Below are 21451 nucleotides of genomic sequence, written 5' to 3'. Positions count from 1 at the left end.
ATACTGTAAAGAAAATGGAAAAACAAGCCACAGTGGTGATCATTTTACAATGTATAGAAATATCAAACCACTGTGTTGGGCACCAGAAACTAACATAGCGTTATAGGTCAATTACACTTCAAACAAACCAACTCATAGAATTGGCCAAGGGGGACCTGCTATACAGCGTAGAGAACTAACTCTTCCCAATGTTCTGTGATAATCTATGTGGGAAAAGAATCTGAAAGAGAATGGATGTGTGTATGTGTATAACTGAATCACTTTGTTGTTCAGCAGCAATCGCCACAACCTTGAAAATCAATGGTACTTCAATAACACTTTTAAAAATTAAAAAAATAATAAACAAACTCATAGAAAAAGATCAGATTTGTTCCCATCGTGAGCACTGGAAAAGAATCTCACTAGAAACCATGAGGCTGCAGGTTCGACCCCTGGCCTCACTCAGTGGGTTAACGATCTGGTGTTGCAATGAGTTGTGGTATAGGTTGCAGACGTGGCTCGCATCTGGCGTTGCTGTGGCTGTGGTGTAGGCTGGCAGCTACAGCTCCAATTTGACCCCTAGCCTGGGAACCTCCATATGCTGCGGGTACGGCCCTAAAAAGTAAAAAAAAAAGGAAGAAGAAGCAGCAGCAGAGGGTGGAGATGGGGATTGGATGAAGGTGGTCAAAAGATAGGAACTTACGGTTATAAGATAAAGAAGTACCAGGGAAATAACCTACAGTGTGATTACCATAATCAACAAGAGAAAAATAAAAACTAACAATGCAAAACAAACAAACAAACAAAAAAAGGAAGCCACAGACTGGTAGAAGATTTTTGTAAATCATATATCTGCATAGGACTTGTATCCAAGAAATATAAAAAACTCACAAAATTCAATAACAAGAAAACAAGCAATGCTCCCCCAGAAAAATAGGCAAACGATTTGAGCAAACATTTCCCCAAAGAAGACATACAGATGGCAAATAAACCCATGAAAAAACACTCAACCTCATTAGCCATCAGAAAAAATGAGAATTAAAATCCCAATGAGATACCACTACATACCTATCAGAATGGGTAAAATTTAAAAGACTGACCATATCCCACTTTGGCAAGATTGTGGAGGAACTGGAACTTCCATACAGCTGGTGGAAATAAAAACGTTACCACCTCCTCAAAAACATTTTGGCAGTTTCTTAAAAAGTTAAATATACCTCAGTCCTAGGTATTCACCCAAGGAAAATAAAAGGATATGTCCAAACAAAGATTTACCCATAATTGTTTGTAGCAGTTATTTGTAATAAGCAAAAGCTGGAAATTATTTAAATGTTCAATAGGTGAATGGATAAACCAACGAATACATCCATGAGGGAAGACTCAGCAATTAAAAAAAGAATGGGGGAGTTCCCATCGTGGCACTGTGGTTAACGAATCTGACTAGGAACCATGAGGTTTCGGGTTCAATCCCTGCCCTTGCTCAGTGGGTTAAGGAGTCTGATGAGTCTAAAATTGACTCCTTGTAGATTGCTTCTTAGTTGTAAGGAGAAAAATAGTAACTATACAGTGGGAAACTCCAACAACAAAGAAAAACTTTTGGTGACGATCCAAACTATCAATTGTAGGAAGGTAGAAACTTTGTTCCTCCAGGTTTGATACCTTGCAAAGGACACTTTCATTTTTCTAGTATTCTGGTCAGGATGCATAACCTGAATCTACTCTGGAAGTAACATCAGACAAAACCAAATGGAGAAACATTGTAGGAGTTCCCGTCGTGGATGAGTGGTTAATAAACCCAACTAGCATCATGCGGGTTCGATCCCTGGCCTCTCTCAGTGGGTTAAGGATCCAGTGTTGCCATGAGCTGTGGTGTAGGTCGAAAACCCAGCTCAGATCCCAAGCTGCTGTGGCTGTGGGGTAGGCCAGTAGCTCTAGCTCTGAGTTGACCCCTAGTCTGGGAATTTCCACATGCCTTGAGTGCAGCCCTAAAAAAAAGACACACAAGGAGTTCCCATTGTGGTGCAGCAGAAACAAATCCAACTAGGAACCATGAGGTTGCTGTAGCTGCAATTGGACCCTTAGCCTGGGAAACTCCATGTGCAGAGGATGTGGCCCTAAAAAGCAAAAAAAAAAAAAAAAAAAAAAAAAAAAGAAAAGCAAAAAAAAAAAAGACACAAAAATAAGAATCTGACTGCGGGGCTTGGGTTGCTGTGGAACTAAAGGTTCCATCCACGACCCTGCACATTGGCTTAAAGGATGTGACATTGTTGCAGCTGTGACGCAGGTAGAAGCTGCAGCTCCGATTCAATCCTTGGCCCAGGAACTTTCATATGCTGCAGGTATGGACTCACACACACACACATACACACAAAGTATCATGAAAGACAAAGAAAGGCTAAGAAACTGATTAAAGGAGAATAAAGAGACATAGCAATCAAATGCAATAATAGTATTATCGAATAATAGAGGAGAAATACCCCAGAGGATATTATCGGGATAAGCGAAAAAAAAAAAAAAAGTAGCATAAACTGTATGCTTTGTATCAATGTTATATTTCTCAATTTTCATCATTATACTTAGTGTGGTTAGATAACTGAATATCCTTGTTTGTAGAAAACATACATGGAAATATTAAGTGTTAAAGAGCATGATGTGGAGTTCCTGTCGTGGCTCAGTGGTTAACGAATCTGACTAGGAACCATTAGGTTGCAGGTTCGATCCCTGGCCTTGCTCAGTGGGTTAAAGGATCCGGCATTGCTGTGGGCTGTGGTGTGGGTTGCAGACGTGGCTCAGATCCCACATTGCTGTGGCTCTGGTGTAGGCCAGTGGCTACAGCTCTGATTTGACCCCTAGCCTGGGAACCTCCATATGCTGCGGGAGCAGCCCAAGAAATGGCAAAAAGACCAAAAAAAAAAAAAAAAAAAAAAGAGCATGATGTACCTAATCTATTCTCAAATATTAAAAAGAAAGAATAATAGAACAAAAGTGGCAAAACGTTGCAAGTTGGTGAATCTAGAGGGGTGTCAGAATTCTCTGTATTATTTTTGCAACCCCCCTGTACATTTCAAATTATTTCAAAATGTAAGGTTTTATTTTTATATGTTTTTTATTTTTTGGCCGCCCCATGGCATATGGATCAGATCTAAGCTGCAGTTGTAATGGATGCCACTGCTGTGGTAACACCAGATCCTTAACTCACTGTGCAGGGGATCAAACTTGCGACCCAGGGCTCCAGAGACCCTGCCAATCTCATTGTGCCATAGCAGGAATTCCTCAAAATGGAAGGTTTTAAAAATCTCCAGACTGGAGTTCCTGTTGTGGCTCAGGAAGTTAAGAACCCGGCTAGTATCTATGAGGATGAGGGTCTGATCCCTGGCCTCGCTCAGCAGGTTAAGGATCTAGTGTTGCCACAAGCTGCAGCTCAGGTCGCAGATGTGGCTTGGATGGTGTTGCTACGGCTGTGGCATAGGCCCGCAGCTGCAGCTCTAAATAGACCCCTAGCCTGGAAACCTCCATATGCTGCAGATTCGACGCTAAAAAAGACCAAAGGGGAGTTCCTGTCGTGGCGCAGTGGTTAACGAATCCGACTAGGAACCATGAGGTTGCGGGTTCGGTCCCTGCCCTTGCTCAGTGGGTTAACGATCCGGCGTTGCCGTGAGCTGTGGTGTAGGTTGCAGACGCGGCTCAGATCCCACATTGCTGTGGCTCTGGTGTAGGCCAGCAGCTACAGCTCTGATTTGACCCCTAGCCTGGGAACCTCCATATGCCGCAGAAGCGGCCCAAAGAAATAGCAAAAAAAAAAAAAAAAAAAAAAGACCAAAGGGAAAAAAAAAATCTCCAGGCTAATGACAACAGTCTCTGGGAATGACAATGAGCCACTAGGATTTTAAAAAGCTTTCCATATAGGGTTGCCAAATTTAGCAAATAACAGTACAGGATGCTCAGTTAAAGTTGAATTTCAGATAAACAACAATTTTAAAACATTTTTCTGTATGTCAGTCCCAGGCAGTATTTGCTGCCTACCCAGCAAGTACCCTCTTGGAATGCAATTCATTCTGATATCTGTATTCTGCTGGTCTTGTGGAATACCAGAGAAATTAAGTTGCTTTATCTGTCTTAAAATCATCGCAGTTTCTATTCTGCAAGAAATAGTGTTAAATGGCCATGGAGTTCCTGTCATGGCTCAGTGGTTAACGAATCCGACTAGGAACCATGAGATTGTGGGTTCGATCCCTGGCCTTGCTTGGTGGGTTAAGGATCCGGTGTTGCCGTGAGGTGTGGTGTAGGTTGCAGACGCTGCTTGGATTCTGTGTTGCTGTGTCTCTGGCGTAGGCCGGCAGCAAGATCTCCAATTCAACCCCTAGTCTGGGAACCTCCATATACCTTGAGAGTGGCCCAAGAAATGACAAAAAAAAAGAAAAAAGAAAAAAAGGAAAGAAAAGAAAAAAGAAATAGTATTAAATGGCAAGAGTTTCTATTTTTTTTCTTTTTCTTTTTTTCTTCCTTTTTTCTTCTTTTGTTTCTTTTGCTTTTTAGGGCCACACTTGCGCCATATGGAGGTTCCCAGGCTAGGGGTCGAATCAGAGTTGTAGCTGCCAGCCTACACCACAGCCACAGCAACGTGGGATCCGAGCAGCGTCTGTGACCTACACCAAAGTTCATGGCAAGGCCAGATCCTTAACCCACTGAGCGAGGTCAGGGATCGGACCCACAGCCTCATTGTTCCTAGTCGGATTCATTTCCACTGCACCACCACAAGAACTCCCTCTTTTTTTTTTCATTGTATGGCTGTACCTGTGGCATATGGAAGTTACTGGGCCAGGGGCTGAATCAGAACTGCAGTGGCTGAAACCCTTAACCCACTAAATGAGGCCAAGGATTGAACCAGCATCTTTAGAGACAACATTGGGTCCTTAACCTGCTGAGCCACAATGGGAACTCCTCAGCCAGAGTTTCTGATGATGAAAAGAAACATTTAATGAATCTAGCATCTTCTATAATGGGGACAATGATCAACATTTTTTACCACTGATTATGCACATGGTGGCCAACTTCTAGAAGTGGCCCCTGATAATCCCCACCTCCTGGTATCCACAGCTTGTATAGTCCCTCCCACACTGTGCTGGGTTGGTCTGTGTGACCAACAGCATAGAGCTGAAGTGATAGTGAGTCACTTCTTGATTTAGGTTTTAAAAGACATTTAGGCTTTTGGAGTTCCCATTTTTGCTCAGCAGTAACAAATCCTCTTTTTTTTTTTTTTCCTTGTTTTTTTGCCATTTCTTGGGCCGCTCCTGGGGCATATGGAGGTTCCCAGGCTGGGGGTCTAATCAGAGCTATAGCTGCCAGCCTACACCAGAGCCCCAGCAACGCGGGATCCGAGCTGCGTCTGAGACCCACAACACAGCTCACAGCAATGCCGGATCGTTAACCCACTGAGCAAGGCCAGGGATCAAACCCACCATGTCATAGTTCCTAGTTGGATTCGTTAACCACTGAGCCACTACGACAACTCCTCAGCAGTAACAAATCTGACTAGTGTCCATGAGGACGTGGGTGTGATCCTGGGCCTCACTCAGTGGGCTAAGGATCTGGCATTGCTGTGAGCTGTGGTGTAGTTCAGAGACACGGCTAGGATCCTGCCTTGCTGTGGCTGTGGTGTAGGCTGACAGCTGTAGCTCTGATTAGACCCCTGGCCTGGGAACTTCCATATGGCACACCCGTGTCCCTAAAAAGCAATAATAATAATAATAATAAAAGACATTTAGGGAGTTCCCATCGTGGCTCAGTGGTTAACGAATCCAACTAGGAACCATGAGGTTGTGGGTTCGATCCCTGGCCTTACTCAATGGGTTAAGGATCTGGCGTTTCCATGAGCTGTGGTATAGGTTGCAGACGAGGCTTGGATCCCAAGTTGCTGTGGCTGTGGCGTAGGCCGGTGGCTACAGCTCCGATTCGACCCCTAGCCTGGGAACCTCCATATGCCGCAGAAGCAGCCCTAGAAATGGCAAAAAAAAAAAAAAAAAAAGACAAAAAATAAAATAAAATAAAAACTTGCTTTGTTAACCTAGGCTACGTAATACAGAACTTTTCAGGTCAAAAATAAATAGATCAACTCCTTTGAAGAAAAAAAAAAAAAAAAGACCTTTAGGCTTTCTTCTTAGGTGTGTGCCCTTGCTCCAGAGGAAGAAGCCACGGGGTGAGAAGCCTTATGAAGGGGTCCACATGGAGAGCAATTGAAGCCTTAACTCTAGAGTCAAGGGAGGGAGCTTGGAAGGTGGTCTCAGGCCCCAGTATGTCTTCTCTTGAGACTGTAGCTCAGCTGACAACTGACTTCTATTTCAGGAGAGACCCAGAGCCAGAACCACCCAGCTAAGCCACTCCCAGATTCCTGATCCTCAGAAGTTGAGAGAAATAAATATTTATTTATTTATCCATTTATTTATCGCTTTTCAGGGCTACACCTGAGGCATATGGAGGCTCGCAGGCTAGGGGTAGAATCGGAGCTACAGCCACTGGCCAACGCCACAGGCAAGCAACGCAGGATCCGAGCCGTGTCTGTGACCTACACCACAGCTCACAGCAACGCCGAATCCTTAACCCACTGAGCGAGGCCAGGGATCAAACTGGCAACCTCATGGTTCCTAGTTGCATTCTGCTGCACCGTGATAGGAACTCCTATGTTGTTTTAAGCTGTTAACATTTGGAGTAATTTGTTACACAGCAAAGATAACTAATGCATCAAGATATACTGTATCATAATGTATCATCTAAGTACATATGCTTTCCAAACCAATTCTTTGCAACAGGAACTACTACATTGCCCATTTTACAGGAAGGTAAACTAAGGCACAGAAAGGGCATGTTGCTCTAAATCACCCTCCCAGGAAGCACAGGTGGATCCAAAGCCCTCACCCCTCCTTGGGAATTTCAGAGCCTTCCCTGGGCCAGGTGCTGGGCTGCATCAGCCTGTCTTTATTCTTTCATCTTAGTTCTCACCTTAGGGTGAGTTGGGGGGGGCATCATTCCAGAGAAAACCACCAGGCAACACTGGTAGAAAGCCCTCAAAGTAACAAGACACTGGCTTCACCCTTACCTATATAAGGTAGGCAGGGCAGATGTGGCTTTCTTGTCCCCAGTTTCAAGATGAGCCAACTATGGCTCTGTGTGGATAAGGCCTTCGGCGAAAGTCAAACAACCCTGCGAGTGGTGGGTGAGTGGAGCTGGGACTTCAATCCTCCTACTCTTTTTCTCTCCATCCTTCCATGCTGCTCCCTAATCGAACTAATCAGGGGCATGTTTGCTGAAGTGGCAGAAGGCCCCTCCCATACCCGTTGCAGGAGTGTGTGTGGATTGTGTTGGTGGGAGGGTGGGGGCGGTTCACTGGGGATCTTAAAGAACTGCTTCATCTTTCACGTCCCTTGAAAAGAGAGGAAGGGAAAGCCCTTGCTGCTGCTGCCTCTTCTTCTCTTTCTTCTTCTTTTTTTTTTTTTTTTTTTTTGTCTTTTTAGGGCCCCACCCGTGGCATATGGAGGTTCCCAGGCTAGGGGTCCAATCGGAGCTGTTGCTGCTTGCCTACGTCAGAGCCACAGCCACACCAGATCCGAGCCACACGTCTGTGACCTACAGCACAGCTCACGGCAATGCCAGATCCTCTCAACTCACTGAGCGAGGCCAGGGGTCAAACCTGCAACCTCATGGTTCCTAGTCGGATTCGTTTCCACTGCACCATGACAGGAACGCCTCCTTCTTCTTTCTTGCCCCGCCTGCAGTTTCCAGGCCAGGGATCGAACCCATGCTACTGCAGTGATAACTCAGATCTTTAACCCAACCACTGAGACATGAGAAAACTCCAGAAAACCCTTTGTTGTCATCCCTCTCTTCCTTTCCCAGGGATGTTCCCACCTTCGCGAGAGAGAGGGGGCTCGGGAATGCTGCTCTCTCCAGGAGGGCCAGCCCTTTGGCCTGGCACCTAAATGCCAATTCTTTCCCTCCCTGGAACTGAGAACCTATGGCCACTCCCTCCCAGTTCTAACTCTTCACTGTTGTTCTCCTATGGATTAGGCTGCAACTGCTAAAGACTGAACAAAAGCAGACAAAACGAAACAAAAAACACCTTTGAAAACAGCAGGAGGGATGGGGGTTAGAACTAAGTGGGGACTTCCCAAATGATCCCCTGTATCAGATGGTCAAGAGAGGCTGTAGGTAGTATATTCTTCCTTCCTGCCTCCCTTCCTTCCTTCCTATAGGGAGGTTCCCAGGCTAGGGGTCAAATTGGAGCTGTGCCTCTAGCCTACACCACAGCCACATTGACCCTGGATCCTAGCGACATCTGTGACTTAGGCTACAGCTTGTGACCACATCCAATCTTTAGCACACTGAGTGAGGACAGGGATGGAACCCGCATCCTCAAGACACTATGGACACTCTGAGTTATTATTATTATTTGCTTTTTAGGGCCGCACTTGCGGCCTCTGGAGGTTCCCAGGCTAGAGGTCTAACTGGAGCTGCAGATGCTGCAGCAACATGGGATCCAAGCCTCATCTTCGACCTATACCACAGCTGTGGCAACTCTGGATTCCTAACCCACTGGATACATAACCCACTGGATCCTTAACCCAGGCCAGGGATCGAACCTGCAACCTCATGGTTCCTAGTCGGATTTGTTTCTGCTGTGCCCCGACAAGAACTCCAACACTTTGAGATCTTAACCCACTGAGCCACGAGGGGGACTCCCCCCCAACCTTTTATTTTAGTTATTTATTTTTTAATGGCTGCACATGCGGCATGTGGAAGTTCCTGGACAAGGGATAGAATCTGTGCCACAGTGTCAGCAATGCCGAAACACTGACCCACTCTCCCAGGCTGGGGATTGAACCCACATCTCTGCAGGGACCTGAGCTGCTGCAGTAAGATTCTTTTTTCTCTTTTCTTTTTTTGTCTTTTTTAGGGCTGCAACCACACCATATGGAAGTTCCCAGGCTAAGGGTCTAATCAAAGGTGCAGTTACAGGCCTACACCATAGCCACAGCAGCACAGGATCCGAGCTGCATCTGTGATCTACACCTCACAGTTCACTGTAACTCTGGATTTTTGTTTGTTTGTTTGTTTGTTTGCCTTTTCTAGGGCCACTCCTGCGGCATATGGAGGTTCCCAGGTTAGGGGTCCAATTGGAGCTGTGGCCACCGACCTACACAGGAGCCACAGCAACGCAGGATCCTAGCTGCATCTGCGACCCACACCACAGCTCACGGCAACGCCGGATCCTTAACCCACTGAGCAAGGCCAGGGATCGAATCCTCAACCTCATGGTTCCTAGTCGGATTCGTTAACCACTGCGCCACGACGGGAACTCCTAACTCTGGATCCCTAACCCACCTACCTTCTCCACCTGTCTGGACCATCAGTCTTTGTATCTGGGCTTCCAACCCATTGGGGGTGTCTTCCTGCCTCCCCATCCCCTGCGCCCTCTCTGATCCCTCATATTCTAGAAATTCCCCACAGTGAACTGAGGCTGTGCTACCTCTGGAGTCACCCCTCCCTGACCAGGGCTGGACTGGATTTTGGACACTAGGGCACCTCCCACTGTGGCATTGACAGGCCAGTTGGGTTGTCAGTGGGGTTTACTGGACAATTTTGATTAAGTCTGGCAGGCCCTTCTGATCCCCAGAAACTTCCCAAGGCCATCTTTCCAATTCCCTGGGCTCCCAATATGCCCTTGGGGGGTGGCGGGTGGGGGTGGCTATGGACTCCCCTGAGAGTTTGGCATCTTCTCTGAACTCCTTCCCTGGCCTCCCCACATCTGCCCTCCCCCAGGGCCCAGACCACATTCTCCCTAATCTTTTCACTGCTGGGCACGAGAGCTCCCGATCAAAGGGAAACGAGGAGGGGGCTGCAGGAGTTCCCATGTGGCTCAGCAGGTTAAGAACCTGACATAGTGTCCATGAGGATGTGAGTTCAATCCCTGGCCTTGCTCAGTGGTTTAAAGATCTGGCATTGCTGCAAGCTGAGTTGTAGGTCACAGAGGTAGCCTGGATCCCACATTGCTGTGGCTGTGGTATAGGCCAGCAGCTGCAGCTCCAGTTCAACCTCTAGCCTGGGAACTTCCATATGCTGCAGGTACGGCCCTGAAAAAAAAAGAAAAGTGTGGAGTTCCCGTCATGGCTCAGTGGTTAACAAATCCGACTAGGAATCATGAGGTTGCGGGTTTGACCCCTGGCCTCGCTCAGTGGGTTAAGGATCTGGCGTTGCCGTGAGCTGTGGCGTAGGTTGCAGACGCAGCTCGGATCCCACGTGGCTGTGGCTCTGGCATAGGCCGGTGGCTACAGCTCCGATTCGACCCCTAGCCTGGGAACATCCATAGGCCGTGGGAGCAGCCCCAGAAAAGTTAAAAAGACAAAAAAAAAAAAAAAAAAAAAAAAAAAAAAGGAAAAGCAAAGAAAAATGAACAAACAAACAAGGGGGGTGGCTGCAGAGAGGTCACTTCCAATGGGGAAGGAGGTAGGGAGCAAAAGTACAGCATGCCTGCAGAGCAGCCTCCCCCCAAACAAATCCCCAGAGCACCACGCAGAGGGTCAGGGCTGCTGGGAACCATCCCAGAACCTGACTCCAGTTGGGCATGAGACTTCGAGGTCCCGGGGAAAGACGTCCCCTCCTTTGGGGTATGCTATGCCTCCTGCAGAGGGGTCCAGGTTTTGACACAAACCCTTCTGAGCTCATTGACCGGTTGCTCAATAGGAGGCAGGACCACAAGCAGCCCCCACATCTTCCTTGGAGGCCAGATCTGAACTGGTGTCTAATCTTGCCTGTTGATAGCTGGGAGATGGAATTTGGAAAGCTGGCCCAGAGAGAAGTTTTTCTAGATGGTGAAAAATGAGGGGTGGGTGGGCGAGGTTTCTAGGAAGCAGCGGTGAGCGGCCCTCCTCATCCGTCACCTCTCATCCCACACAAGCACTTAATTTCATGCTGGAGCTGCTCTCAGCCTGGGGAGTTGACCTGGAAAGGAAAGCGGCCTTTTCTTGGTCCTGCAGCTAACAGCCAGGACAGGAGCGGGGCTGTGTGAGGTTCAAAGTACCCAGGGTGCGTGGAGAAGGGAGAGGCTGGGGAGGAGGCACCTGCCAAGTGTGCAGTATGTGCCCTGCCCCTTCTGGACCGAGAGCCCCCGTGGACACAGCCATGCACTAAATGCTTGGAGAAAGACAAAGGCCACACCTCAAGGAGGCTGCAGTCTGAGGGGGGCCCTTAGTCTCAGGAAGCCTCCGTGTGATGGGGCAGACAGTCTGGCTCTGATAGAAGCACAGCATGGCCTCAGGGGCGGGGGGGGGGGCGGGGAGACACTCTGATGGCAGAGAAAGGGGCACTTGTGACTCTCTTAGAAGAGAGCAGGGCATTTGAGAAGAGAAGCATGGGCCTCAGCAATCTTTACAGTTAGAGTTGTAGCTGGCCCACCGTCCTCTGTGTCCCCACCCTGTAAAGGTGCCTTCTTTCTTTCTTTCTTTCTTTCTTTGTCTCTTTCTTTCTTTCTTTCTTTCTTTCTTTCTTTCTTTGTTTCTTTGTTTCTTTCTTTCTTTCTTTCTTTCTTTTTTAGGGCCGCACCTGCAGCATATGGAGGTTCTCAGGCCAGGGGTCGAATTGAAGCTACAGCTGCCCGCCTACATCATAGTCACAGCCACGCCAGATTCAAGCCGTGTCTGTGAACTCTACCACAGCTCATGGCAACGCCAGATCCTTAACCCACTGAGTAGGGCTGGGGATCAAACCCGCGTCCTTATGGGTACTTGTGAGATATGTTTCTGCTGACGGAAACTCCAAGGTGCCTCTTTCTCCACTCTTTCCTGCCTCTAAGCAGGAAGACAGCTTGAGTAAAAGTTCTGAGTTCACTGCCACCAGCAGAAACCTCCATCCTGGAGTTCCTGTCGTGGTGCAGTGGTTAACGAATCCGACTAGGAACCATGAGATTGTGGATTCGATCCCTGGCCTCGCTCAGTGGGTTAAGGATCTGGCGTTGCCACGAGCTGTGGTGTAGGTCACAGATGCGGCTCGGATCCCACGTTGCTGTGGCTGTGGCGTAGGCCAGTGGCTACAGCTCCGTTTAGACCCCTAGCCTGGGAACCTTCATATGTCGCAGGAGCGGCCCTAGAAAAGGCAAAAAGACAAAACAAAACAAAACAAAACAAAACAAAAAACAACCAAAAAGAAATCTCCATCCTTCATACTCCCTCAACCTGCTGCCTGTCACTCACGGCCCTTTCCCTAGTCAGCTGGATCCCCTACCCCCAACCCCACCCCAGATATGGAGATGGACCCATTGCCACATTGACAAAGCCATGGCCACTGCGGCCCCCCTCTCTCCAACCCAGGAGTAGCCTTATGTCTCTGGGAGTGCCCCCTCCCCAGCTAGCGCCACCCTACCCAAAACTTAGGGTATCTTTTTTTTTTCCTTTTTCTTTTTAGGGCCACACCTGCAGCATATGGAAGTTCTCAGAGTGGGGGTCCAATCTGAGCTGCATCTTCAACCAACACTGCAGCTTGTGGCAATGCCAGATCCTTAACTCACTGAGGGAGGCCAGAGATCAAACCGGCATCCTCATGGATATTAGTCAGGTTCTTATATTTATTTATTTTTTTTGGTCTTTTTATGGCCACAGGTGTGGCTATAGAAGTTCCCAGGCTAGGGGTCCAATTGGAGCTGTAGCTGCCATAACCACAGCAACACCAGATCTGAGCTGCACCTGCAACCTTTACCATAGCTCACCGCAACACTGGATCCATAACTCACTGAGCGAGGCCAGAGATCGAACCCAGGTTCTCACGGGTACTAGTCGGGTTCGCTACTGCTGAGCCATAATGGGAACTCCAACTAGTCAGGTTTTTAACCTGTTGATCCACAACAGGAATTCCAGGGCATCCTTTCTAATGGGGGGCATCTATAAAGGAAGTGGGGGAATACTGGGCTCTGTGTCCAGAAGGGAGGAGGGGGCAAAACAATAGGGGAACTTAGGAGTTCCCTGGTGGCCTAGCGGTTACAGCTCTGGCATTGTCACTGCTATGGCAGGGGTTCAGTCCCTGGCCAGGGAAATTCCACGTGCTGCAGACATGACCAAAAAAAAGAAAAAAAAGTTCCAGGGGTGGAGGGCACTTTAGGTACCCTGCCCACAGGATTGCCCCCAGGCAGCATCTGGAGATACCCAAATGTTAATCACCCATTAGCACAGTTTGAGTGGAAAGGGCAACTTTATTACGTGTAAAATGGACTTAATGTGGCAGGAGCTGTGGGCTTAATTTCTTGAGATAAGATGCTTTTAGGCTAATTAGCTGGTCTGTGATGCCTGGGATATAAAGGAGCCAGGGGAGACTTTCTTGAGACAGGCTCCAAAGAGCCAGAGGAGAGGAGGAGACCCCCTGTCCTGTCTTTCTCCTGGGAGAGCCCGGAAAGAAGCCTGGTAAGAGAGGAGCTGGGATGGGGGTGTATGCAGATGTGGACAAGACATTGGAGGGGTGGGTCTTGGCATCCCCAAGATGTTCAGCACCCCAGTGGCTCACTTTCTTTTCCTCTATATGAGAAATAAAAAGGTGGCTCTGGGAGTTCCCATTGTGGCTCAGGGGGCCAAGAACCCAGCTAGCATCCATGAGGACGCGGTTTTGATCCCTGACTCGCTCAGTGGGTTGCTGCGAGCTGCGGTATACGTTGCAGATCCAGCTTGGATCCGGTGTTGCTTTGGCTGTGGCACGGTATGGAAGCTGCAGCTACGATTCGATCCCTAGCCTGGCAGCCTGGGAACTTCCATATGCTGCAGGTGAAGACTAACTGCCCCCCCACCCCTCCCCCCAATAAAAGCGGCTCTGAAGGTTTCTTTGACACCCAGGAGACAAGGCAGGAAGATGAGGTCTTTTTTTTTTTTTTTTTTTGTCTTTTTGCCTTTTCTAGGGCCGCTCCTGCGGCATATGAAGGTTCCCAGGCTAGGGGTCTAATTGGAGCTGCAGCCGCCAGCCTATGCCACAGCCACAGCAACTTGGGATCCAAGCTGCATCTGCGACCTACACCACAGCTCGTGGCAACGCCAGATCCTTAACCCACTGAGCAAGGCCAGGGATCGAACCCGCAACCTCATGGTTCCTGGTCGGATTCGTTAACCACTGAGCCACGACAGGAACTCCGGAAGATGAGGTCTTGCAGCCCACACATCTCTAGGTGTAGCTTTGGTGTTCAGGGCTTGGGCGGGAAGTTCCTTCCTTAATTGTTCTTCATCTCTGTGGAAGGCACCCTGATGACACGGGATGAACTCTCGGTAGAAGGGTCGGACCTTCCCTGAGTGGAGATAGTGAGGGCTGAGCAGGGGAGGGTGGGATGGTTCTAGTTGTGGTTTTCCCAGAGGGCAAGAGGTCTGTGATGATTTAGGTAATAGCCAATTTGAGAGCCAGAAGACTGGCTGGTATGAGCTTTGGAGGGCTCTAAAGTCATAATCTTACCAAACCACATGCCTGTGCTGTCTAGCCATGGGAGCCAGGAAGGGGGTTGTCCAGGCATACAGGTCTTTGGATAGCTCCCCTACCACCCTCCTCCCACCGGGCTCAGATGCCACTTAAAAACAAAAAATAAAAAGCAGGTTCAGGAGTTCACGCTGTGGCACAACGGGATTGGTGGTGTCTCTGCAGCACCAAGATGCAGGTTCGATCCCTGCCTGGCACAGTGGGTTAAAGGATCCCGTGTTGCCGCAACAGCAGCAGCGTAGGTCCCACTGTGGCTCAGATCTGATCCCTGGCCCAGGAACTCATGTACCACAGGGCGGAAAAGAAAAGAAAAAAAAAAAAAAAGAAGGTTCACTCTCAGCCAGGATCTGTCTCTTCTAGTCACTAACGCTAATGGCCAGCACCCATCACCATTCCCAAGGTCTTGCTCCAGCCTCTTAAAAAAGTTGCATCCTGGGAGTTGGAAATTTCAGAGGCCCCACGCGCTCCCCCTCTGCTGGTTGCTCCCTCAGCACAGAGCTTCCACCTTAGGCTGGTCCTTGTCTCTCTTTGCTCAGGAAATAACCCCTGGAAGATGGTGGCCATGAAGACCTTCTGTCTGCTGCTGGTGTCCCTGCTCCTGGCAGTGGCGCTAGGAGAAAAGGAAGAGGGTCACTCCAGGTTGGTGTGAGAAGGAACGGGTCAGGTGCAGGAGAGGGAGTTGGGGGCTGACTGGGTTCGGTTTTGGGTGGGGGGTGAGAAAGGGAGGCATTCCAGGCCAAGAGGAAAGATGCTTGAGGACAAAAACCTTCCAGTCGGAGTGCTGAGTGAGGCTAGAACCAGAGAATATTTATATACCATATTTACTTGCAACCGTTGCAGCAGGAGAGACTGTGGTTAGATCTCTGAAAGGACATCTCAGGAGTTAAGTTTCTAAAATAGATGACAGCATCTCCTTTCCTAATAAAAGCCTTCGCCATTCATTTATGCGTGCATTTGATCAACTTTTAATTACTTATTTATTTCATTTTTAGGGTCGCATCCACAGCATATGGAAGTTCCCAGGCTAAGGGTCGAATGAGAGCCCACAGCTGCCAGCCTACACCACAACCACAGCAACACAGGGTCCGAGCCGCGTCTGCAACCTACACCACAGCTCACAGCAACGGAGGATCCTTTAACTCACTGAGCGAGGCCAGGGATCGAACCCTCGTCCTCACGGATACTGATTGGGTTCATTACTACTGATTCACAATGGGAAATCCCTTGATCAAATTTTATTTTATTTTATTTGCTTTGCTTTTTAGGGCCGCCCCTGTGGCATATGGAAGTTCCCAGGCTGGAGGTCCAATCAGAGCTGCAGCTACGGGCCTATGCCACAGCCACAGCAACGCCAGATCCCTGACCCACTGAGTGAAGCCAGGGATCGAACCCACATCCTCATGGATACTAGTCAGATTCATTTCCGCCGTGCCACAATGGGAACTCCCCTTGATCAAATTTTAGAGTGGGCTTCCTGCATGCCAGGCACAGGGGATATACATGAAGAGTGGGCCATAAATGCCACCTGTCCTCACAGAGCATATAGGACCAAGAGGAAACCAAACCCTCTAAACGAGAGCTTCAGACTGTCAGGACTCGTGGGAAGAAAGGCAGAGAGGATCATGAGTGACTATGGCAGGAGGCTGTTTGTGTTTGAGGATGACCAAGAGAGACTTGCTGAGTAAAGGGGCCTTCTTGGGTGCAAGGACAGGCCATATGCCCCTGTTAAGTTGGGCTCAGCAGACTGGAGGCACGGCTGTCAGACAGGTACAAGGAGAGACATCATGCAGAAGTTAAAGACCAGGAGTTCCCTTCATGGCTCAGCGGTTAAGAATCCCACTAGGATCCATGAGGATGTGGGTTTGATCCCTGGCCTCGTTCAGTGGGTTAAGGATCCAGCGTTGCTGTGAGCTGTGGTGTAGGTCACAGATGTGGCCTGAAGCCCGAGTTTTCTATAGCTGTGGTGTAGGCCAGCAGCCGTAGCTCTGACTTGACCCCTAGCCTGGGAACCTCCATATGCCGAGGGTGCAGTCCTAAAACAAACAAACTGGAGTTTCTGTGTAGCTCAACAGTTATGAACCCAACTAGGATCCATGAGGATGCAGGCTTGATCCCTGACCCGACTCAGTGGGTTGCCATGAGTTGTGCTGAATCTCAAGTGGCTGTGGTGTAGGTCCCAGCTGCAGCTCCAATCAACCCCTAGCCTGGGAACTTCCTTACGCCCCAGGTGAGGCCATAAAAAGCTAAAAAAAAAAAGAAAAAAAGAAAAAAGAAAAAAGAAAAGAAAAAGAAAAAAGCTGACTCCCAAGAAATGGGCTGTTTCTTTCTTTTCTTTTCCTTTTTTTTTTTTTTTTGGTCTTTTTGTCTTTTTACCATTTCTTGGGCTGCTCCCACGGCATATGGAGGTTTCCAGGCTAGGGGTCCAATCGGAGCTGTAGCCGCCAGTCTCTGCCAGAGCCACAGCAATGCGGGGATCCGAGCTGCGTCTGCGACCTACACCACAGCTCACGGCAACGCCGGATCCTGAACCCACTGAGCGAGGCCAGGGATCAAACCCACAACCCCATGGTTCACTAGTCGGATTCATTAAATACTGGCGCCACGATGGGAACTTCCGCCTCTGCTCCCTCTTTGTCATCCTGGTTTTCCTCTCTCTCCCCTCCCTGCCCCTCAGATTCCACACTAAGGCCAGCGGCTCCCAGCCTCGTGGCCCCAGGTACGCCGAGGGGACTTTTATCAGTGACTACAGTATTGCCATGGACAAGATCCGCCAACAAGACTTTGTGAACTGGCTGCTAGCACAGAAGGGGAAGAAGAGCGAGTGAGTCTTGGTGCACCCCTCCTGCTCCCTGTCCCCTGTGTCGCACGTGTCCAGGTGACACTCATGGGAAGTGAGACAACCCAGGACCCTGGCTCAGGCAGCCGTCGGGTCTAGGAGCAGGTCTAGGGCAACTTTCCAATCCTTTTCCTCTAAGAGGAAGGGTCTGGGAAGATTGGGGGGGGGGGCGGCTCATAGAGGCTTCTCAGTTGGCGTGGGGTGGCGCTGGGGATGAGGGCAGGGGAGCCGAGTGGCTGCCCATGGCTATTCAATGGTGGCAAATTCAGACTTTGGAAACAGAATAAACTGCTCTCATTATTCTTTTTCTCTTTGCTGGGTCCCTTGCCCTCATTGTTTGGTCCGCCTGGTAGTTTCTGAAAAGCTTCCCACTGGCAGCTGAAGATAAACAGTGGGAAGGTTGAGTTGCGAAAGAGGTACCCTCAACTCCTTGAGTTGAGGTACCAAAAGATTGGAGCTTCTTCGGACCAGAAAACATATGGACTCTCCCCTTGCCCCACCCACTCCCTAATCTTTATTTTACCAGCTGGAAACACAACATCACCCAGAGGGAGGCCCGGGCCCTAGAGCTGGCCCATCAGTCTAACAGGAAGGAGGAGGCGAGGGAGCCGCAGGGGTGAGTCAGCCCACAGGGGAAGGGGTGGGAGTGGGGCCTCCTGACCCGCCCCCACCTCATTGTTCCCTTTCCCAGACTCTCCCAGAGCAGGGCTAGGCCCCAGATAAGCATCCCCTTCTACTCTGAGTTCAAAGAGGGGTCTCTGCTGAACTCCCAGAGGTCAACCTAAGCTTAAGGGAGAAGCCTGGGGGGAATAGGGGTAGGTGTCAAATCTGGGAGGGGATTTGGGGCCAGGGTTTCCAAGATTGATGACTTAGTGTGCAGAGTCACCAAGTCGAGGAGAGGGGCGCAAAAGAGACTTCAGAAACTGGCTTTTCCTCTTCTGCCCACCATACTTCAGGAAAGCTTTTGTGGAACAGGGACCCTCCCAAGGCCAGTTCCCTGAAATCAGCTAGCCCCTCTCCATAGGAAGCTGAGGAATCAATGACACAGATCATTCTAAAGAGTGAATATTCAGAGTTCCCTTCATGGCTCAGCAGTTAATGAACCCGACTAGGATCCATGAGGATGTCGGTTCGATCCCTGGCTTCGCTCAGTGGGTTAAGGATTGGGCATTGCTGTGAACCGTGGTGTAGGTCACAGATGCGGCTAGGATCCCATGTTGCTGTGGCTGCGGGGTAGGCTGGCAGCTACACCTCCAATTCGATTCCTAGCCTGGGAACCTCCATATGCCACAGGTGCGCCCTCCCCCAAAAAAGGAGTGAATATCCCCAAAGTAATCTCTTGGGGTTTTGGAATGCATTCTGGGGAACACTTTTCGAGGTGGATGGGTGGGCTGGCTTCCGCTGGATTTCTTTGTCTCTGCCTCTATTGAAGAGCCTATAGTACCAGGCAGACAGATCTGGGTGGAGCTTTGAAAGCTGAGATAACTGAGAGGCAGCTGTGTTGACTTGCACCCCGCCCCCGACCCTGTCCCGCCATCTTGGAGTCCCAAGCCCTGTATTTACTCTCTTGCGGTGGGGCCCAGGCTAAAAGGGCCTGCCGGAGACTTTCTCCTTTGTAGCTCCCTCCCCCAGAACCCCGGTGATGATGATGTGCTAAAGGATGTACTGACTCGAGAGCTGCTGGCCTGGCTGGTGGAGCAGTTGGAGCTCTGCAGACTCCGGTAAGACTTTGGTGGCTTTGGGTGTCTTGCATAGGGTGGTTGTGAGCTTGAGCTTTGGGGTCAGATGTGCGTTCAGCTCTTTGCCCCAACACACACTAACAAATTACTTGGACTCTCTGAGCCTCAGGGTTTTCATGAAAATTGGGGCTAGTGAAACCACTTCAGGGGATTTGGTGGGATTTAAACAAGATAATGCAAGGGACAGGCCGAGAGCAACATCTGCAGAGTACCAAGAGTTTGGTCATGTGGACAATTATTAGTACTACTTGCATTTCTCCCTCAATGTCCTCCAGGTGAGACACTGCTCTCACCTCCCCTGCCCACCTGAGCCCATCCTATCCTTAGCTTTCCTCCTGTATCCTTGTGCCATGCGCAACTTCTCGATGATGGACCCACGAGAGATGGAGGCACGTTGCCCTTCTCTGTAGCTGCTGCTGGTCTCAGTAGTCCTTGAATCCATCTCATCAGCTAGGAAGTCTTTCCGTCTCTTATGTCTCAGAAGCAAGGGATGGCTCAAAACCATGGAACAGGAGTTCCCGTCGTGGTGCAGTGAATAACGAATCCAACTAGGAACCGTGAGGTTGCAGATTTGATCCCTGGCCTTGCTCAGTGGGTTAAGGATTCGGCGTTGCTGTGAGCTGTGGTGTAGGTTGCAGACGAGGCTCAGATCCTGAGTTGCTGTGGCTCTGGCGTAGCCCAGTGGCTACAGCTCCAATTAGACCCCTAGCCTGGGAATCTCCATATGCCATGGGTGTGGCCACAGAAAAGGCAAAAAGACAAAAAGACAAAAAGCAAAAAACAAAACCATGGAACAGATCCTTCCACTTGAAGGGTCAGACAGGACCCTCAATTAAGATGCAGAGGACGGAGTTCCCTTGGGTAGGACAGCTTAAGGATCTGGCATAGTCCCTGCTGTGGCGCCGTTTTGATTCCTGATACATGAAACTTCTGCATGATGCAAGTGTGCCCCCCCCCAAAAAAGATGCAAACACCAAGGCACAGAAACAAAAATAAATTCAGACTTCAGTTCTGGGAAGTTGAGGGACAGAGGGGACAAATTTGGGATGACTTCCTGTACGAGGGTTTGAAGGAAGAGATGGATGTGACCAGAACGGTGAAGAAGAGAGTATGAGAAAGTCTCCCCAGGAAGATGGATAACAGTCTCTGTGCTTTTGGGAATCATTTTGATGATTTATAATTAAAAAGGTAATCTGGAGGTAGGAGCCTTTGAACTCTGGCTGGGCGCCAGGATAAATTTACTTTACTGACTCCAAGCCGATACTGACCCTCTTCTCCACCTCTCCCCCTCCTCCCTCTACTCTGCACAGGTTTCCGTGACACCGACCAAACCCAGCTCAGGATTGGACTCTGCCCTTCACGTACTGAGCTCCTGCCCCAGCTCCACTCCAGGATACCCCAAAGAAACCAAACTAAGTTTAAACCAAAATAAAATCTTTGTGCCCAAAGTCAAAACTTATTCGTGTGGCTACTGAGCACTGATTGCATCATTGTCCTCGTGTGTGTGTGTGTGTGTGTGTGTGTGTGTGTGTGTGTGTGTGCGCGCCACCAGGGCAAAGGAGATACGCCCCTACCCATCTGTCGATTCATCTGTTTTTTTCCACAAACACTTATTGGGCACTTAACATAGGCAGCGACTGTGCTGAACCCTGGGTATACAGCCTGAACCCTGGGTATACAGCAATGATGGAGACAAGACACCATCCTTGGTCCCAAGAAGTTTATAGTCTAGTGGTGGAGAGAGACCTTAATCTTTTCTTTTCTTTTCTTTTCTCTCTCTCTCTCCCTCTCTCTCTCTCTCTCTCTCTCTCTTTTTCTTTCTTTCTTTCTTTTTAGGGCTGCATCTGAGGCATATGGAAGTTCCCAGGCTAGGGCTTGAATCAGAGCTGCAGCTGCCAACCTACAGCACAGCTCACAGCAATGCTGCATCCTTAACCCACTGAGTGAGGCCAGGGATCAGAGCCTCATCCTCATGGATACTGGTTGAGTTTGTAACCTGCTGAGACAAAACAGGAACTCCTTTCTCCCCCATTTGTAAAAGTTTTATTGGAGTTCCCATCGTGGCTCAGTGGTTAACGCATCTGACTAGGAACCATGAGGTTGTGGGTTCGATCCCTGGCCTCACTCAGTGGGTTAAGGATCCGGCATTGCCTTGAGCTGTGGTGTAGATCGAAGATGCAGCTCGGATCTGGTGTGGCTGTGGCGTAGGCTGGTGGCTACAGCTCCGATACAACCCCTAGCCTGGGAACCTCCATATGCTGCGGGTGCAGCCCTAGAAAAGACAAAAGGAGAAAAAAAAAGTTTTATTGAAGTAAAGTTGATTCACAAAGTAGTGAAAATTTCTGCTGTACAACAAAGTGATTCAGTTATATATGCACACACATACATACCTTTTCAGATTCTTTGCCTA

The 21451-nt window shown here is 49.2% G+C and overlaps 1 protein-coding gene across 3 annotated transcripts; it reads left to right on the top strand.

Annotated features, from left to right (window-relative positions):
* Positions 13327–20496, top strand: GIP (gastric inhibitory polypeptide). 3 transcript variants are annotated; one of them, XM_005653967.3, is made up of 6 exons: positions 13327–13418; positions 15003–15105; positions 17141–17287; positions 17829–17918; positions 18922–19023; positions 20352–20496. In XM_005653967.3, exons 2-6 carry the CDS (start codon positions 15020–15022, stop codon positions 20359–20361), a joined length of 435 nt encoding a protein of 144 aa, XP_005654024.2. In that variant the 5' UTR covers positions 13327–13418; positions 15003–15019; the 3' UTR covers positions 20362–20496.

The sequence above is a fragment of the Sus scrofa genome, chromosome 12, assembly GCF_000003025.6.
Source record: "Sus scrofa isolate TJ Tabasco breed Duroc chromosome 12, Sscrofa11.1, whole genome shotgun sequence".
NCBI lineage: Eukaryota > Metazoa > Chordata > Mammalia > Artiodactyla > Suidae > Sus > Sus scrofa.
This window is presented reverse-complemented; position numbering and strand designations above follow the sequence as displayed.